Source organism: Medicago truncatula, chromosome 8, assembly GCF_003473485.1.
Source record: "Medicago truncatula cultivar Jemalong A17 chromosome 8, MtrunA17r5.0-ANR, whole genome shotgun sequence".
Lineage (NCBI taxonomy): Eukaryota > Viridiplantae > Streptophyta > Magnoliopsida > Fabales > Fabaceae > Medicago > Medicago truncatula.
Genome location: NC_053049.1, coordinates 31,638,835 through 31,658,921, shown reverse-complemented (window position 1 = coordinate 31,658,921; position 20,087 = coordinate 31,638,835). Strand labels below are relative to the sequence as shown.

The 20,087-nt window shown below is 32.2% G+C and overlaps 2 protein-coding genes across 2 annotated transcripts; both read right to left on the bottom strand.

Moving 5' to 3' along the window:
- Positions 1 to 720: 720 nt before the first annotated feature.
- Positions 721 to 6,619, bottom strand: LOC25501456 (AP-1 complex subunit mu-2). The gene is made up of 11 exons (XM_013590694.3): positions 6,201 to 6,619; positions 5,300 to 5,446; positions 5,128 to 5,190; positions 4,862 to 5,038; positions 4,675 to 4,778; positions 2,751 to 2,858; positions 2,514 to 2,610; positions 2,319 to 2,416; positions 2,006 to 2,147; positions 1,774 to 1,896; positions 721 to 1,278 (listed from the first exon to the last, which is right to left on the bottom strand). Exons 1-11 carry the CDS (start codon positions 6,327 to 6,329, stop codon positions 1,180 to 1,182), a joined length of 1,287 nt encoding a protein of 428 aa, XP_013446148.1. The 5' UTR covers positions 6,330 to 6,619; the 3' UTR covers positions 721 to 1,179.
- Positions 6,620 to 9,689: 3,070 nt separating this feature from the next.
- LOC25501455 (protein POOR HOMOLOGOUS SYNAPSIS 1) lies at positions 9,690 to 12,924 on the bottom strand. The gene is made up of 9 exons (XM_013590693.3): positions 12,635 to 12,924; positions 12,173 to 12,289; positions 11,465 to 11,530; positions 11,242 to 11,345; positions 11,032 to 11,061; positions 10,572 to 10,819; positions 10,443 to 10,489; positions 10,231 to 10,258; positions 9,690 to 9,910 (listed from the first exon to the last, which is right to left on the bottom strand). Exons 1-9 carry the CDS (start codon positions 12,899 to 12,901, stop codon positions 9,852 to 9,854), a joined length of 966 nt encoding a protein of 321 aa, XP_013446147.1. The 5' UTR covers positions 12,902 to 12,924; the 3' UTR covers positions 9,690 to 9,851.
- Positions 12,925 to 20,087: the final 7,163 nt, after the last annotated feature.

The window sequence follows — 20,087 nt, the reverse complement described above, 5'->3', positions numbered from 1 at the left end:
ACGTGACATCCTTAGTAATCCATCGTTAGTAGATCCTGTGTTTCAAGATTATATATTGTTCTTATTTCTTATATATGTATGCTTAAGTTGTTCAGCTTCTGCTTTTAGAAATTATGATTATCATGATTATAGCAACCCTGTTTAGAAATTTTTACAACTCATAAGCTTCACTTACAGCTCCCGGTCAATCAAGTTCAATTGTCTTATTATATGTCAACCCTACATAATTTAAAGAGTTAGACTTGTTTTCAACAAGAAGAATGTTCAGAACAACTCACGTACCGTCAAACCTGTTCTTGCTTCAGATTATAATTTCTAACTAAATGTCTGTCTAAGTTGCAATTTAAGATATCTTTGGGTGATTTGAAAATTGTAAAACAGATAGTTACAGCTATGTTATTATATGTAATCACAAGAAATCAATCGTTCTGTCAACAAATATACAAGTACACGTTAGAAGTTTGTTAGTTTTCCGTTAACAATAACAGAACGCTTAGCTTGTCGTATAATATTTAAGCTTATAAATATTAGAGTCCTCAACATGTAACATTGATTTCAGTGAAAGAGATACTCTTTTCCCTTGTTGTTCATTTTCTTTCATTTTCCTTTATGGCCTTGCATTTTCTCATAAATCTTCATTGTTACTGATATCCAAAATCTATGAAACTTATCTTCATGTTAAACTCTAACCTTATAAACACAAAGGGATCGCAACTAGGATTTTCTGCAGATTATGCGTAAAACTTTGTAAATGCACAATTAAACATAAGTTTACATTTGGTTCTTCGTACATGGGCTGTATCACAATCAATTTTCTTCCTATAATCTGTCTCCTTCCAAAATCAAAAACCACTGGTTCTCTTAAAAATGTAAATCAAATTACAATTTGACATCAACCGGCAAAGATGGACATTCTGATTACAAAGAAAAGGGGGTCTACAAATATATAAATCAACACACAATTGACCGAAGGGAGTTCTAAGAGTTCAGGCCAACACTCAACTCATGAATATTAGTTGACAGTCACTTTCGAGACAATGAGCAACTTACCATCTGTTGTTGCCCAAATATATTCTAATAAATTCCACTTAAGACTGCGGAGACCACCTGCTTCAGTCATTGATCATTGAATGGTACAGTTTACTTGGCAAATTTTGAACGCCAAACAACGTACAAAACTCAAATAAGCCTTAACTCATACTCTCCAGCCATTGTTATGTATCTCACCCATGGAAGAGCCTGATACCCGCTTTTCTCAATAATCTTCAAATATCTTACCTATAAATCAAAATAATATAATGTTTGATTAGCATTTTGATTAAATAAATCAAAGGCTCCTTAACTGACAAAGGATAATACAATATGTGTGGTCAACAGTGATTCTAACATTATATGATGTGGATATTGAAGCTTCATTTAGTAAGCCTTGTAAAATTCATATTACTAGTGCACAAAACTGGTGATCACGGAAAGGCGTAAAATTATGTATATTAGTTTCTAATCCAATTATGATGTCATGTTTTTTTACCATCAGTATTTATCTTCCAATTTAAGAATTTACTATCTATTAACACTCAGTGAACTGGATATAAACAAAAGTGTGAAAACAAATTTGAAGTACAAAATATTTTCAGCCCCATGGAAAACATGAAAATGACATGTGAGACACCAACAGACAAATAAAGCAGGAAGCCATGAAAGATACATAATACTAGAAATGGGAATAACAGATATTCAGAAAATAAGAAAAATCACGGGTACATTAAGAAATACCTGTATTCCGGACACAGTAAAATATGGTATCTCAAACTTTAAACGTATAGGAGCTTTTCTCTCGGGAGCTGCTTCCTCGTCTGTTATGCTGGGAAGACGAAACTCTGCCCTTAACATGTACTCCTGATGGTATTAAACAAGAGAACCAAATTCGTTATTTCACAATCGACGTGAGTATCAATCATAGGTGTTATCCATGGAAAAGAAACACCATTTCCAAGTCAATTAATACCTTGCCTCCAGGAAAAGATCTTATTTTCCAGATTAATGCATCTTTCTCAGGTGCATATGCTGCAGATCCCATTGATGTCCGCACATTTGGAGTGGTTGCATCAGCAGGCACAGGTAACTCAATCTCAACATTTGTAGCAGTGCTGTAAAATTAAATTATATTAATTAATAGATGGAGAAATAAATACATACGGGGTGGTCTAAAATCTTGATCAAACAAGTCAATCCGTAAATTCAAGGTAAGTAGTTGTATCTTCCATGATGGAAAACAGGGGAAACGTGAACATATATGTAAAAAAAGGCCATATTAGTACCTACGTTCCTTAAATTGACTCCTAGCTTTTACCGTAATCTCAATCCGACTTTTTGAATGCTTTTCAACTTGTGCTTCCACCCAAAATAAAGGCTTAACCTGGAAATAAATATCATATGATCAACAATGGCTCTCAAAATATATTTGTATGTCACAACCACTCAAACAGAACGTTTCATGTCTAGAGGAAACCAACCTGTGTGCTGAGTCTGTATGTCATCAAATCAAATGACCCATCAGGTGGGATAAAGGAAATTGTTCGATCATTCTCAAATCGGGCCAATCGCACGCACCTTCATCAAGCATCAACACAAATTGAGAAATAGAATAAAGATTCAGGAATAGAGATAAACTCATAAACATGCTTTGTAGAGAGTATATTAAAATGTACAACTAACTTTGTTAATATAAGAAGAAAATCAAGCATACATACTGATGAAATTTGATGTCCTCCAAGTCGATCGCTTTTCCCTTGGTCGCTCTACCTTGTGCCTCTAGTAATATTCTGTCATTTAAGCCAAGTTTACACTCTGGCATGCCACTGTATTTACACAAGACATGGATGAAACATTTAAGTTTACTCAATCCCAGAAGTTTCTTAGATTAATAGATACTTCAAAACAAAACATAAGTGTTGTCTTCAGTGAGAACACAATGGGCCCTAGAGGATTTCCATAACAGTATAGGCTTACACCAATGGTGAACCTTGAGCCTTTACCCTTTTACCATACTTACATTCTTACAAAACACATCCAAGACCCAACTAAAACAGTGAAGTACCGGTAGCAGGCAGGTAGGTATTGAGGGCTGGTAGATGTATGGTGTGCGTACTGTGCATACCATTGTAGCAACTGTTTGTTTTACTTTTAGTTGGCCAAGTATGCTGCCGTATGTGTGGGTGTGTCAATTTTGAGGAAAAACTACTGTGGTTTTAAATACATTATCCCTCTCATTTCGGTACAGGTTTGACTTTGCTAGACTAGTGCTACTTTATCGAATGTGTTTCAACTCTGGCCGTGGGATGTCAAATTCTGGCATTCTCTCTCTCACGTTTCTTATTGTAATTCTTTGCTGGTGTGCTTGTTTCAACTGCTAGAGGGTGTCATTTTAGTCTTCTACACCACTTTCCCCCTTCTATAATAACCATTTTTGTTCGAAAAATATATTTCTAATATGATTTAAGGATGATTTGTATAACCATGCTTAAATCTTCAGTTGATCAAATATATTTATTTTTACTATGATATTTTGTTGTGTTAGAACAATTTATACACATAACAGCCAAGCCTAATCCATTCTTCATATATCTATTTATACACATAACAGCCAAGCCTTCACTTTTTTACCATACTTATATTCTAACAAAACATATCCAAGACTCCATATTATACAAATCTGTATTTTATTAGAAGAAACTAGGGAAAATTAGCTCACATTCCCCTTATCCACAAGTAGAATAACTTGGACAAATCGATAACAATCCCACCAGAATGTTACTATCTTAAGTCCCTAGCTCCAGCACTGTAAATTATAAAGTACTTCAGGGACCTTTATGCTGGCAGTTCCATACAAAAATCCCATCCCTATTGTCAAGAAAACCAGCTTGTAAACCCGCCAAATATTGCAGAGCATTATGCAGCCAATTCCCCTCAAAAGTCTCATAAAAAAAAATGGAAAGTAGAGGAAAATATATATAATAGAATTCAAGCTGGGGGATGAAATGAAGGAATTAATTGGGTGTTAATTGTAAGGGAAATGCTAACAAGTGCCCTTAGGGCACTTGTGTTTAGAAGTTTAGAAGACGGGTGAAGTCCCTATAAGCTGTTTTTAGAAGCTATTCTAAGGAACTTACAAAAAAAAGCTTAGAAAAATTTATAGGAATGTTATAAGTTGTTTTCATATGTACTTTGAAACAATTACACGTCTATTTCTGTCATGAGAACTCCAAATAAACTACAAATAAACCCTTCCAAACACCCTACTGGAAATTATGAAACCTAACTTCCCGTGTGTGAGCTATTTCAACAACACCTTCAAGTCAAGTAGAATAATGGGAAATCGCTTTTCTTTGGACCTTAGGAACACTTTCCCAATGATTCTATGTGGTTGTGTTTAAGTTGTTTTAATTACTTAACTTTGTATAATGTAGTAAGCTCAAAAAGAGATCATGAGGCTTCAAGGATTTTGAGTATCTAATCCCTGCTCAAACACGTCCTTGAAATTGAGTACCAAAATTATTTCGGACATATCTCCCCAACAAAAACCGTATGCAAGTCATATTACTAAACCCAAATAACTAGTAGCAAATCTCAATAGCATGAAATTCAACAGTTCTCATAGAAAGTATAAAAGCAAACCTCAAATATGTTCTCATCTTCAGTGCCCCAACAACATCAGACCTAATTATTTGCCCATTGCTATTGACAAGTATGTTAACACTCTCCACCACATCCAAGAAAACCTGAAAACAAAATCCATTAGTTAGTGGCTTGGACCATAAAATCACATATCTAAATGATCCATCTTCATGTTTATAATGGCCACCTCATTTTTCTTGTAGTTTAGCCCTTCACTACGCCAAGATACAGCATTTGTTACAGCCATGGGAGGTCTCTGTGTAACTTCCATTCTATAAGCATCTGTCTTGATAAATTCACTAAGTATCTTCGCCTCGGTATATTGGGGGTAACCAAAGTCCATTATTTCATCAAGTAATTCATACTGCCAAGGACAAAAGAATTCAGCGTTTTACTCAAACAAATTAACGCAATTAATAAAGAACTAAGTTCATAGATAAACAAACACTTTACCACAACAACAAAGTTATCCCTAAGAGATTCCTCTTCCAATTCCTCAAAATAATGCTTGAAAACCTGCCTCAATCACATACCAATCAATCATTAATTATTGCATAAACCAGCAAACTAATATACAATTTTTCAATTCAAACGATTCAAAACAAAAACTAGCAATAGTGCTTACATCAACGATTCGATGTAGGAAGAAAAGGAGACTAGCTGCATTGCAGTTTTGTCTAGTTGCTGTCATGAGGTAAACATTGCTATGCTGTACAAACATGTAGCTTACACCATTATCATATACAACTGGATCCTGAGACTGTTGATCTCCCTGCACACAATTTCAAAATAAACTTCATTCATCTTCCCAAAAACATAACACTGAAAAAACTCCAAAACCGCAATTGCAAATTTCTCCATTCAAATTCCACCATTATGAACCTATGCAGCACCGACTAGGCATATCCAGTGTCTTACACAAACACATATAATTGCTTTCAATTAATTCATGTTCCTCATATTACTACCAGTGACAACGTGTTTGTATCTACTGTTCATGTCAGTGCTTCATAGCTATTAAAACAGATTCGACTAAAAGTTAATATTTTCATGAAAACAAAATCATAGGACACGAACACCAGCCATAACACGGACACCAATAGTCGACACTGATAATAATTAGAAAAAATGGCATAATTCAGCGTAATCACAAATGTCATTGTTGTCCTCGTTGCCGGACACTGAGACATGTGTCAAACACCAGACACGCCTTAGATCAGAGGTGTCGGTTCTACAGAGTTCATTAAACATTAATCAAAATTCTCCATTCTAGATGAAATCACCGAACACTGACGCAAACTTACACCGTAATAATTTGAGAAAATGACATAATTCAATGTAATCATATGCGTCAATGTCAAAATCGATTCACATGTGTAAGTGCTAGCTACAGAGTTCACAAAACAGAAATAAAAAATCTCTCCATTCAAATTTTAACCATTATCAGCTCAAAATCAACATTTTTTGTGAAAATGAAATCATTGCAAAATTGAAGAAAGAAATGAGAATTAAGGTGTGGAATGAACCTCTTTCTCGATGAGCTTGGTGAAGAAGCGTTCAGCTTCAACAGCAGAGACATCGCCACGATAATCGCGCCAAATGAGAACGCGGCCTTTGATATCGAGAAGGAAGAGAGCAGAGGCTGCGCCTGACATTGGAAGTGATTCCGAGCTTAGATCGGATCGGATCGGATCGAAAATGGATCAGGATCGGATCAGAAGAAGAATTGGGAAAAGGTTTCAGTAAGCAATGTTTCAAGGTGAATCATGTTCGTTATTTCAGTTTCTGGTTTTGCAGTGTTCAGATTGATGTTAGATTCGTGCTGAGGTGGGTTGAGACTTGAATGTACGACTGCGAATTCTGACCAAACGATGCCGTTTGCAACACTCAGAAATTAACATAGAAGAAAAGAAACATTTCGCGTGTTTTTTTCAATTTTAATATCTAATCTGCAAGAATCTATTTGGTTAAAAAGGAAGGAAAGGAAAAAGAATCAATTTAGTTAAAAAGAAAAGGGATAAAGTAAGTCCCTGCTATTTCCTGAAGAAAAAAAAAATAAAAAATAAATAAATAAAAAAAGTTAAATATGTTTTTGATCCCTATAAATATATCAACTTTTCAGTTTAGTCCCTTTAAAATTTTCCTTCAACTTTTAGTCCTTGTAAAATTTTCAATCACTATTTTTGGTCCCTATTTTTGAGTTCATTTTTGTATTTTTTGATGAAATTGTACAGAAATGTGTAGAATATTGTTAAAATCCTTTCCAAAAAAAATTAGAATTTTTTTAACAAAACATAAATTAAATATGAATTTTTAACCGTCAAAAATATAAAAATTCATATTAAATTCATATTTTGTTAAAAAATTCTTTTTTTTTTTTTGGAGAAGTTCTTATAATATTATAATTTTTTCTGCAAAATTTTATTAAAAACTATGAATTCTAGATATGAGTTTACTTTAAAAAGGAACAAAAGTGAAGATGAAAATTAAGTCAAAATCGCAACTTTTGAAAAGATAGGGGTCAAAAGTGCAATTAAGCCTAAATATTATACTCAATAGTCAATACTAATTTTGATGAGTAACTTTAACTTCTTTAAAAACAAAAACAAAATATCCTTATAGGCATTATCTTAATTCATTAAGTTTTTCCACTAGACCCAATCATCATTAATGTAAGGTGGATTAATGTAAGGAGAATTTGTTCCTTAAAATTGTTATATGTCTCGGATTATATGAAATAGAGTTATTAATCATTGTTATATTTTATTGCAATCATACTAATGATGGTAGTCTAGTTATGTTAGTCCTAGTATAAAAAATACTCTTTGTAATCTTTTTTTTTTTTTAAACATACTCTCTGTAATGTAATCTTTGCATTTGGACATTATTATAGCTCCTAGAATTATTCTATTAAATCTTGAATAGAGAATCACTTTGAGCATTTTAGCTCTGCATGTGCTTTTTTCAAAAAGTCTGAGAAAGACGATTAGGTGTTTTAGTTACAAGGATTATGGATTTTGGCTGAACTTTTTTATGGCTAGAGCACAATATTTATCCCCCAAAATCATTTGGCAATCATATGGTGTCCATGTTGAGAGTTACATAGACATTTAATGTGTCATTAGATAGTCGTTATATTCATTACTTTAAAGATTAAATTTAGGTTTAATAACAGTTTTGGCCCCCTATATTTTAAGAAGTTGCGATTATGGTCCTCTAACAAAATAAAATACAAAGTTGACCCCTAAGTATTGTCCCTTTTGCAGTTTTGACCCCCTGATCAATTTTGACTAAGTCAAAGCTGACCTGGACGCCACGTGTGTAATTGCATAGAGGTGGTTCCTGCCAAAAAGTGTCCCAACACCACATCTTTCCGATGAAAGAAGATAAATTTAAAGAAAAGATGGATCTTAGACGACTAACATATTAATCTAATGTTTGAAAAAGAAGATAAAAAAAAAACTCTATTCATAGAAATAATAATACAATAATATTAAGAGTTACCACAAATCGCATTAAAAGAAAAGTGTGCATTAAATTTAAAAACCGATATTTGTAAATATATAATTAGTCATTAAAAAAGGAAAAAAATAATAAACGCATCATAAAATGCATGTTTGTGACACAAATGAAAAGCATGCCCCACAGGATGCATGAATCATGACAAAATGCAGTAAGTGTTCATTGACTTATCAAATTTTTTTTGTGTAAGTTGGGTATCCTCGACGTGAAACTACAAAGTCTAATCCGTCGAGCCATGTAGGATCGCAATTGATGGAAAATCTTACACTCAAGATATTTATCATTGTTGTATTGTCAGAGCTGGATTCGAACCCAAGACCTCTAGTGAAGTTGGAAGAGATCTCTTATCATCTCATCCATGTAATCATGGGAAACTCGTATCAATTTGTAAATGAAATAATGTGACACTAAATTAATAATTTAACAGTTACAATTGTCTATGGAAATATCAATCTCCTTTATATTTTTCAATTAAAAATATTATTTTTCTTATTATAAATAGTTATTAAGTCTTCCACTTGGTCATACTCCACCATCAAATTGCTTGCTCCTCTCTCTCACTGTGTAATACCCTAACTGCTAGCTTCCTCCCACGTCTAATGGTTAGCTACGCTAGACTCGGTCTAGAGAACGTCAAACCTCGTTTGATGGCTTAATGAGTCATAGTGGCTATTATTCCCAAACATACATGGTGAATACCGCAAGAGGGGTTTCTTATGAGACTTAGAGTTTATAGAAAGAAAACAAGCTACAAGTGATTGTAAGTAACCCTAGTTGAGAGAGATACTCACGTTTAATGCACAACAGCTTGAATATATGATTATCTTTAATGGAGTGGACATATGAGGGGAAAAAATATAATAACTCAAACTCAAATTTAGACCAATCCTTATTTTTTGTGATATTAGACATGGCCTTCTAATTTTAATAATATTTTGAACTGAAAATTGATGGTTGTTCAATGGGACAACCCAACTGGTCATTAACAAATAGGTTGTCTTTTTCCTTCAAAAAAAAAACAAATAGGTTGTCTTCAACCTATAGTCCTGTTTGCAGGAGAATAAGTTTACAACTTAGTTCGCTTCTACCCTATATTTTTGCCTTTTTTGCAGTTTCAAATGTCATTCTTTGCTCCCTAATATACTCCAGTGTGTGTAGTGGACTAGTGGTGAACGATGGCAGATCACGACCGGAGAAAAGTGGCATCGATCATTGGATGGTTTAAGCTTTTTCATTTATCTTAACATCCTCACTTGCCATTTCACACAACTAATCTAAAGCAAATTTTTAGGAACCTAGGTAAACTTACCATTATTTTTTAGACTTTAGTTGAGATGAGAATAACTTGGACTATGCTCCATATCATTTGGTAACAAGTGGAAAAAAGTTCAATGCAAAGAATTTTGTACCGGATTGAATTGAAAAATTTATGAGATCGCTGTATTAACAAAAAGATTTTGTAAACAGAAACCATTTGATAATTTTGGCATTGCTCTTGGCATTGTAATTTTGTAATGTGCTGAAACAACAAAAGAAGCAAAGACTAAGTTTATCCATTGATTGAACCGATTGTTAGAGAATTGAAGAATCAAGAGAAAGCCAAGCATGAAGAGATGCTAAGTTGCTCGGTGTGTCATTTCCAATGCCCTGGACTACTAGAGGGACATATCACCCCCAATTTCGCTGATAACTTTCTCCACCTTGACCAGCATATCTAACAACATGAAAATGGTACATTAGTATTTTGGACTTCAAATTTAAGTAAACCATCACCATACAATATTAACCAAAAAATGGATATAGCACAAGCAATGCATCAGAAGCGTGCTTAACAACTTTTATACACATTTAAGGAACATAAAAAGTACATGATATATCAAAACTTTATATTCAAGCCAAAGAAGATTCAGAATTTTTCATTCATGTTCCACTCTAGAATTGAAGAGAAAAAAAGACAAGAACTAAATATATAAAATGGCGCGACATGTTTAATCAATGTAAGAGAGAGAAGAAATAAGAAAGAGGGAGTGCTACCTTGGAAGGAAGAATCTTCCATGTATTTCTGCATCAAAGGAAAAGAATATCAGAAGTAACAAATAATCAGTTAAGAAGATGTACTTCTCAAATATTCATAACTTAGAGAAAGCTTATATATCACAATGAGCATCATATCAATGACATGTGGTGATCAAAGCATCAGATAGTAACATAACATCTAAGCAAAATGTGAAAACCAAAATATGTACCGCTATTTGGGACTTGAGATCATTCTCCTCTGTAACAGTTGGTTGAGCTGCAATATATTATTGTATTCAGATGAAATATGATGTGATAGAAACCAGAACAAATAGTTTAAAGCAAAAAAGTTCACCAACCATGATTGAGACCAGAGCAATCCATCAGGAATGAGGCAAAACTGGGTGGCAAAGCTGGAAGGATGTTTTCAAAGTTGTGAACAGGAGCTGTTTCCTTGTTTTGGCTTCCTAACCCTGAAGGTTGCACTCCTTCATTTGTCATACATATTGGCATTTGTGGAATGTAAGTGTCAGCAGGAGTCATAAAACTCAGTTCCTGAGAAGGTCTACTAGCAGCCGGAATCATAAAGCTCAGTTCCTCAGAAGGTCTACAAGCACAAACACAGCAAGGCTCAGTATATGTGTCAAAGCTTCATCACAATTAAGTTAACTGATACTTCAATATAGGTAATGAGGGATTTGGCTCCTCCACTATAGTGGGAAAATCAATTATTGATAATCCAATACACTCTTGATTTGTTATGTATATGTATATAAATATCTACTATTGATTTGTTCATAAATGGTTGGTATTACTTACTTTTGAAGAGTCGGATCCGGTACTGAGAAGCTATATTTACTCCGCATAAGAGTAGGAGGAAAAGACAAAGGATGAAAACAGAAAACAGGTCAGTGAATGGTAGTGTATAAAAAATAGAAACTGAATGACAATTAAATAAATGGTCAATATATCATATTCACATCCTCCCATTACTCCAACAAAATCTAACCAATGACAACTTTTTTATACCTGTAAGAGTGCTTGTTTGTTGACATAAATTCTGACTGAGACGAAATTTCTGAACCAAAGTCAATATTTAAAGGTTCCGGCTCCTTGTCATCTTTCAGGATCTCCTGGGAAGGAACACAATCAGAAAAAATCAACAAGCAAAGACTATGGTTTTATAAGTGCAAGTGCAACCGCTGGTTCTATTTTAGTTGTGATTTATTTTAGTATGTTAAGCATCTTTTACCTTCAAAGCACTGATGAATGATTGTGTTTCATAGATTGATGGAAACCTCATAGCAAACTTTTGAATCTGCCAAAAAGAAAAGTAGCATCACAATTATCATAATATGTCTGAATAAGGCAGTGTCTGTGTGCGACTAGATTTATTGTTCACTTAATAAATTAACCATGTCTTACCCTAGCGACACTGTTATTATGTTCATTCAACATTAACAAACGACAAATCAACACTGTATTGTTACAAATCACGATGGAATAGCGATAAGGTGTTAGGAACAAATTTATTTCTAAAATCATATACATGAACAGATAAAGTTAGAAAGGCAATTACCTAACATTGCTATGAAATCCACTACAAAAAAGTACTCAAAAGAACGAATTCAATGGACTAACTTTTCAAGTCACATTAAAATCTAGTAAATATAAGTTGATCCTTCAAAAATATGAGTTGCTCGAACGCAATAGAACTCCTTCAGTTAAATCAGTCCTAACATTTTAGTTCAAAATTGCAGTCTACAATCCCAATTGTTGCAACTAGGTTTTAGAAGTCCCTCAACGGTAATGTAATTGCAATTACGGCCAAATTAATGAAATGTACATCAAGAACTAATTTACGAACTAATCTGATTATTTAATCGGTGTAAATCACTTTGAATATATCAATTAACAACATCTTAAGCAAAATAATCATGTAGTAAAAAAAAAATCTGACCTGGCCTCGAGAATCTCTGTAACTAACAAGCACAGTTCTAATTCCCCTAGCAGGAAATCCAGGATCACACGATACTTGAGGCCACGAGAAATTCAGCTTCGAAACATAGTGTTCTTCCTGCACAACAAATATCACAATTCAAATTCCCAAAATAACGTTCTCCTCAACATAATCACTTCTGATTCAAATCATATAAAAAAAACTTCGAAAACACTAAAATTCAGCTTCGGAACATAGTGATCTTCCTGTCAAATATCACGCAACAGAATTTCACAATTCAATTCAGTAAAAACGTTTTCCTCAACAAAATCACTTCCGATCCAATACACACAAAAAATATACAAACACTCCGAAAACACTGAATCAAGCTTCGTCACTTCCGATAATCAAAATTCAGTTGCATGGATTACGTAATAGCGAAAACAGAAACGAAATCGAAAAAGGAAAAGTTATCGGAGTTACAAGGAGTTTGGCGTTGAATGCAACGGTGAGGACGACATCGGAGAAGTTGAGATCGGAGGAGAAACGGAGGAAAGCGGAGGTGGAGGAGGAGATCCATGTGCCACGTGGAGGACGGTTACGGAGGCGAACAGGGAGAGGGTGAAGATCGGAGGATGAAGAAGAAGTGATGGAAGAATGTGGAAAAGGAATGAATCTTGCGAAGGAAATTTCCCACTCGTCACTCAGTGAGTTTGTTGTTGTTGATCTCACTGCAACTGTTCCCGCCATTTTTTTGAATTCTCTCCTTTCCTTTTTACTCTCGTAAAAAAATGGGACGAAACAAAAATGTTAAACCACGCTCTATAATTTATGGGGGAAATTCTATGGGTGATGTACAATTTTTAAAACTACATGCTAATATATTTTTTTAAATAAAATAAACTAGAATTTAATTTTTATATCATGTGTCCAACAAATTCTCAAACGAAAATGAAACGGTGTTAGCTTTTGGTGATTCATTATGTTATGTCACTGCAGAGACCTCTGTCATCGCGGCATGCAGGGGCAATTCCCTTCATAGTTATGGGGTAGCATTGGCTACCCCAAAAGCCTAAGAAAAACTTGAAAATTGGTATAGGTTTATATGTAGCTACTCCATTAATATATTATTTGCCTACTCCAAACAATTTTGTTGGTTTAAAAAGAGATGATATTGCACAAATATTGATAGTATATTTAGTTTGGTGTCAATTATGGATAAATTTAAGTTCTTACAACTCTATAAAGCTCAACTTTTATAACTAACTATTGTTTAACTTTTATTTTCTTCGTTGTCGGTTCATTAAATATAAGTAAAAATTATTATAAATTTATTTTACTTATTGATTAAGTTTAATATATTAGTTTTTAAAATATATTTTATTTCTTTTTAATATTTGACCCCTCGTAATAATTGTGCGAGGCGGTATGGATTGGTTGTATCTCCGAGATGCTTTTCTTCCTATTTTTGGTGATGGGGTTTTATTTGTGTCACCACCTTCAACTTGTATGGTTATGTGGGGCTTCAATCAATTGTCGTGTGGGGCTTCTTTCTCATTGGTTGTATGGTTTGATGAGTTTTGTGTGTTGTTCTTTACATTATTTCATTGTGTTCGTTTTAGATATAGTTTTAAAATTCGGACCGGTCATTGACTCGGTTAGGTTATTGGATCACTGAGTTATTGGTTGAACAATTGGGTCACTGGTTGAACCGCATGATGGAACCGGATTAAACCGAATGACTCGATCGTATAACTCAGTCATTACAAAAGAAATTAATACTTTTCTTAAGAAAGGTGTACAATATAATATTTAAAAGGTTTAAATAGGTCTTTCGTCCCTGCAAATATAGACCATTTGAATTTTTATCTCTGAAGTTACTAATCCTTCCAATCTGCCCCTGCAAATATTAATCATTTGACTTTTAGTCCTAATTACATCTGATTAGTAACTTTAGGGACGAAAATTCAAATGACCTATATTTGCAGGGATGAAAGACCTATTTAAGCAAACACCTCGCTCAATCATCACTTGCCACATGGGCACCACGTCGCTAATGGCAACCCACCTCAGGAAAAAAATCTAATTAGGACCAAAAGTCAAATGATTAATATTTGCAGGGATAGATTGGAAGGATTAGTAACTTCAGAGACGAAAATTCAGATGGCCTATATTTGCAGGGAGGAAAGATATATTTAAGCCTATTTAAAAATAAAAGCCTTTAAGCAAAATTGAAGAGGTAAGGTAACAATAATTGTACAAAGATAGTTCCCAATGTTTACTTTTACGATAAAAAAATCTGCTAGGTCTTAATGTCAAATAAAGTTGAAACATAACCTATTTTTTTTTATGTTGCGGACCTGTATAGTGCCGCCTCCTCCCTTGCCTTCATCTTCTATTCTCTCCAAGTCAAAATTTACATCCATCCAAACAAGTAGATCTAAAATAAAAAAGCATATATGGGGTCTGTTTGGTAAGCTCACTAAATGAGCTTATAGCTTATAGCTTATAAACTCGTTTGATAAGAAAAGCTCTGTTTAGTAACGGTTTTTTACTACGAGCTTATAGCTTATTTCACGAGCTTATATGTTATTTTTAAGAAGCTATTCCAAGTAGCGTTTGAGCTTACAGCTTATAGCTTCTCATCTTTTCTTCCATTTTTACCCTTATTATTTTATCTAAAATCCAATTTTACCCATTATAATTTATTACTACTCTTATAATTTGGAATAACACATTAGTATAATAAATATGTTTATAACCTTAAAAAACAAATATGCCTCGTTAATGCATGTGCAATCACTATATACCAATTCACTATGTTTTTATTTTTCTTATGTAAGGAATTTTACTTCATCTATTGTTTACTTGTTATATTCGTTTTGTTATTCAATGAAAATATATCACCTTGATTTTGAACTAAATATACCTATAAAAAAATTGTTTTACGTCTATTTAGCACTTACCTTGCTAATAATACATTTAATTGTTTTATAAAGTAAAAACACTTAAATGAAAATAAATGTAAAATTTAATTTATAATATAAAAGGTATATTAGATTAATAAATTTAAATAACTTAAAAAAGTAATTTAAATTACAAAATTCTAAATATTTGAATATAAATTGATATAAATTTTATTATGAATTAAGAATACCCTTTTATGTCATTTTACATTTATCAGCTAGTTGAACCGCTAGTTTTACCAAACACTTCAACTAACTTATTAGTTAGCAGTCATCAGCTATAAACTATAAGCTATCAGTCATCAGCTATCAGCTATAAGCTATCTATCCGCTATTTTTACCAAACAGAGCCCAAATCTAAAATTTTCCTCATGGTAATCACGAGTTGATTAATTCCATTCCAATCATGTTCGTTCTTGCCTTCTTTATTTCTCCCCTTCTGTGGCTGTATTTCTCTGTTATGTGATTTTTTTTTTCCATTATCTTCTTTCCTTTCGTCGCTCTGTTTTATGATTTTTTTTTTCTTTAGTTTTTCTATTTTTTCTTTAGTGATCCGATCCGGTTCACCTAACCGATCGAGTCACCGGTTTTTAACGAATCATATCAGTTTTGACCGGTTCAACTGCATGTCCGATCCAATAAGCAGACTGAATCGGTCACGTCCTCGGTTCACAGTTCGACCGGTCAGACCGATCGGTCCGATCCGAATTTTAAAACTATGTTTGAAACTATGGAGGATATAGAACTTTTCCAAGGAATCTTTCTATCATTAAATCTAATTTGGTTTCTAGCGTACCAAATAGAGTTTATAGTAAAAACTAGGGTTGCATTGATTAATCTAATTTGGTTTCTAGCATACCAAATAGAGTTTATAGTAAAAACTAGGGTTGCATTGATTACCACCTTACATTTTTTGTTGGAAAACCTATTACTCAACTTCCATAAATCTTCCAAAGATTGAAAGTGTAAAGGTGTATACAATGTATGAGCTAGCCAATTCCAGATGCGCATATATAATTCTAGATATTGTACGGCTTTAAATTATTCCTATACATCACATTTGTTAATATCCCTAAAAAAATTGTTATTATATATGATATATTATACATATATAAATCGTAAATAATTTTTGTTGATTTGAATTCAAAAATAAATATTTATAAAAATTAACAATAGAAAGATATATTTCTAGGCATGATCATATTTATAAAAATACAGTATCATGATAATATTTTAATAAAAAATATATACAAGAAAATTAGATAAATAAATTTTAAATATAATATATAGATAAATTTAGAAATTATACTAGTTTATTAGACAAGAATTTAATACTAAACTATAAATTGGAAATATTAAGCCTAGGGTTGTTCACGGTTCTTCTTGGATTGGTTTTGAAAGAAAAACTCATCTAATGCAAAGATAAATTATGTACGGTCCGATTTTTCTCTCTCACTAAATCAGGAGTATGGACAGGCATCAAGGGGAAACATCAACATCCCAAGTAGGTTGGAACCCCGATGAACCCCCATCCTCTATCGTCAAACTCACAATATTATTAAAAAAGAGGGGGAAAAGTTACAAGAGGAAACCTATAACGAGGCATACCACAACGGTCTGAATAAAAATCTGCCTGCAAACTATAAATCATATAAATTCTTAGAAATAAGAATATAGAATCTCTCTTTCAAAAAAAAAAAAGGATATAAAGTCATAAACTTTAATAAATAAAAGTTATCTAATTTTGTGAATAGAACTTGTGCATACATCAACCATTCTTTTTTAGTTCTTCTTGAAAAATTATTTCAATCAACTCTTTACGACGACTAATCTCGTGGATGTCACAGTCTTCTTGAGTTACAAATATGCTAGGAGAGTAAACGTTGAAAACGGTTTGGTCTTCTTGTCTGTGGATTATATATTTTTACTTTATGGTTACTCATATAGGTATTATTTTATTTTATTTTTGTGAAGAGAAGGAACATCTAAGGTAGTGCTACCTCAAAAAATAATAAAACAATGGGAGCTACAAAATAAAGAGGAGGGGGATATCAACCAAAACCTCCTCAAAAGATAAAAAAAAAAAACTTAAAATAGTTAAACCTAACAAATTTTTCACTAAACTATCCCGAATGAGCATAGTCCATATGTGAAAGATATTGTGGAGCATCTGGAAATACTTCTAAACATAGCAGACATGTTATTGGGTGTATCATATCAATCCTTTCATGTCTACCCAATGTGCTTGCCCTCGTGAAGGTGTTTTCATATTCAAAGCAAATGTGAAAATATCCATACGCATTCATCGTTGTCAATGATTGTTAAAAAAAAACTCCAAAAATCAAAGAGAACAAGTTTTGTTGACAAACAAAGTGTGTATATAATATGGGTTTGAGTGTAAGGTAAGTCACTTATTTATACAAATAAAACTAACATATGATTTTTTATTTTTTATTTTTGTTTCTGAAGGAAAGATAACATATGATTATAATTTCAAATAGTATCTATTAGATAAAACAAAATTATTTATTTTAAAAATATCTATAACACTGATATAATTTTTTAGAATATCATTCAGGGTATTAGTCTCTGATATTGGATAACTAAAATAATTGAATCAAATTACAAGGTCATTTAAAACATGCTCCATACGAACATATCTTATAAAATTCAAAAAAATATATATTTTTTGTTGTTGTAAATACTTGATCTTTTTTTAGTTAGTAAAATACTAGATATTATTAACATTTGAATCCGGTATGAGTTTTTTTTTTTTGAAGAAAAAAATCGATATAACTTAAGAACACATCTTTTTTTTTTTGTGGTGGTCAGGATTTGAACCTCATACCTTGCATATATTACGCATTGTCCTTACCAACTGAGTTGAGCTCACGATGACACTTAAAAATACGGCTTATGAAATACTATAATTCTATACAAAATAAAAATAAAAAACATGCTCTATATTCTAGATATTGTACGGATTTAAGTTATTCCTATACATCACATTTGTTACTTTACGGATTTAAATTATTCCTATACATCACATTTGTTAATATCCCTAAAAAAAATTGTTATTATATATGATATATTATACATATATAAATCCTAAATAATTTTTGTTGTTTTGAAGTCAAATAAAAATATTTATAAAAGTTAACAACAGAAAGATATATTTCTAGGCACGATCATGTTTATAAAAATACAGTATCATGATAATATTTTAATAAAAAATCTATACAATAAATTAGATAAATAAATTTTAAATATAATATATTGAATAAATTTAGAAATTATACTAGTTTATTAGACAAAAATATAAAACTAAACTATAAATGGGAAATATTAAGCCTAGGGTTGTTCACGGTTCGTCTCGAATTGGTTTTTAAATAAAAACTCTTTTGATGCAAAGATAAATTATGTACGGTCCGATTTGATTTTGAATGATTAATTTAAAAAGTTTGATGAGATCTAGTCAAATTTAATGCGCTTAAATTTGGATCAGTTTTGGGATATCCAAATAATAAAATTATAATGTTGTGTTACTAATAATATTATATTGATACATCTGAAATTTCTCAGTAGGACTACCATTAACAAGAAGAGACACTGATGCTGTAGAAATAACATACTCCATAATCCATCTCCTCCATTTACAAGGAAATTTCTGTTATGAATAATAAAGTTGGTGGATGTCCATTCTTGATCTTCCACCTTCCTATAATCCCCATTAGTAAATATATGGTTTGTGGTCCTTAATTCGTTTGATCATCCATTTGCTCATTTGTGTCCTATAAATAGGACATATATTGTAATGTAAAAAACACACTTGTGAAGTAATGCAATATACTCTCATGTTCTTTCTTTATTCCTTTTTCTCTATTCTTATATACTTTACAATATATTGCAATATTTTGGATTAATTTCATAACACGTTAGCACGAAACTCTGACCACATTCAAAAGTTTGAAACTTATTAGAGTTTTGACTGGTGAGATATTTACAATTTTTGGAAGAAAAATTGTCTCAAGTTTCAACCAAATCCAATTCCTCTGTCCTTGTCAAAACTCAGGTTTGCTAAAATATATTTTAGAATGATTGCATTTAAGGTGGCATTTAGCCTAGGAAAGGAGAGTATTTTCCCATTATGGGAAAGTTAAATTTGAACCATTGATATAATAATAAAAATATTCAACGGGTAAGATTAAACACTGGCAACTTGTTGTTCACTTTTTTGGTACGGTGTTCTTCTTTTGAAAAAGGAAATCATTCTCTGACTAATTAAATTCAATTACTTTTTTGGTGAGAAAATTTAATTGCCTTAACTAATTAAATTACCCTTTTTACTTATTTAAATATCAAATGAATATTGTATTCACACAGAAAACATGCTTCCTCTTCTTCCTTTACTGTGTTTTGACCGCTCACCATCACCCTTGTAATTTTTCTTCTTCTTTCTAAGATTTGTCCCAAAAAAAAAAAAAAAACTCAGATTATTGAGATATGTCAACTTATTTTAACATAATTTTAATTAAAAATTAATTATTCATCTTCATGTGTTCTACAATGGAATCTTCATCATCTCCACCAATTTTTCTTACTAAAAGTTCAGATCTAAAAAACAACAACAAGAAAATGTACAGATGTAGAAAATCACCACATCAATAGAACCATAACCTTTTTTAACTGTACATATTAAGTGGGTAAATTGTACATATTGTGAAAAACTTTACATTTCTTTGACTAAAAACAATAGCTGTTCTAGATCTGATGGGTGTGGTTGAACAAATTTGAAGGAAATTCTCTAACAGCCATTGTCAAAATTCTCTCAGCAAGTGAAAGAAAAATTGATGTTTTCAAAGAATCTTTCCTTAAACAATAGTAGGAGAGTATTTGGTTTTTTGGCTTTGCTGGGTTTTCCTATGAAGAACTTCACCAAACTTACAGTTTTATGTTTGAGTTAGAAAAGA

What these genes read in the sequence shown, in the direction of transcription:
- LOC25501456 (XM_013590694.3), bottom strand. Translation starts at nt 6,329, where the DNA reads ATGTCAGGCGCAGCCTCTGCTCTCTTCCTTCTCGATATCAAAGGCCGC. An exon ending in GGGATAACTTTGTTGTTGTG is followed by an intron (nt 5,039 to 5,127) that starts GTAAAGTGTTTG and finishes TGTCCTTGGCAG; the next exon opens with TATGAATTACTTGATGAAAT. An exon ending in CATACAGACTCAGCACACAG is followed by an intron (nt 2,417 to 2,513) that starts GTTGGTTTCCTC and finishes ATTTATTTCCAG; the next exon opens with GTTAAGCCTTTATTTTGGGT.
- LOC25501455 (XM_013590693.3), bottom strand. Translation starts at nt 12,901, where the DNA reads ATGGCGGGAACAGTTGCAGTGAGATCAACAACAACAAACTCACTGAGT. An exon ending in CATTCAACGCCAAACTCCTT is followed by an intron (nt 12,290 to 12,634) that starts GTAACTCCGATA and finishes TTTGTTGTGCAG; the next exon opens with GAAGAACACTATGTTTCGAA. An exon ending in ACAGAGATTCTCGAGGCCAG is followed by an intron (nt 11,531 to 12,172) that starts GTCAGATTTTTT and finishes TCTTTTTGGCAG; the next exon opens with ATTCAAAAGTTTGCTATGAG.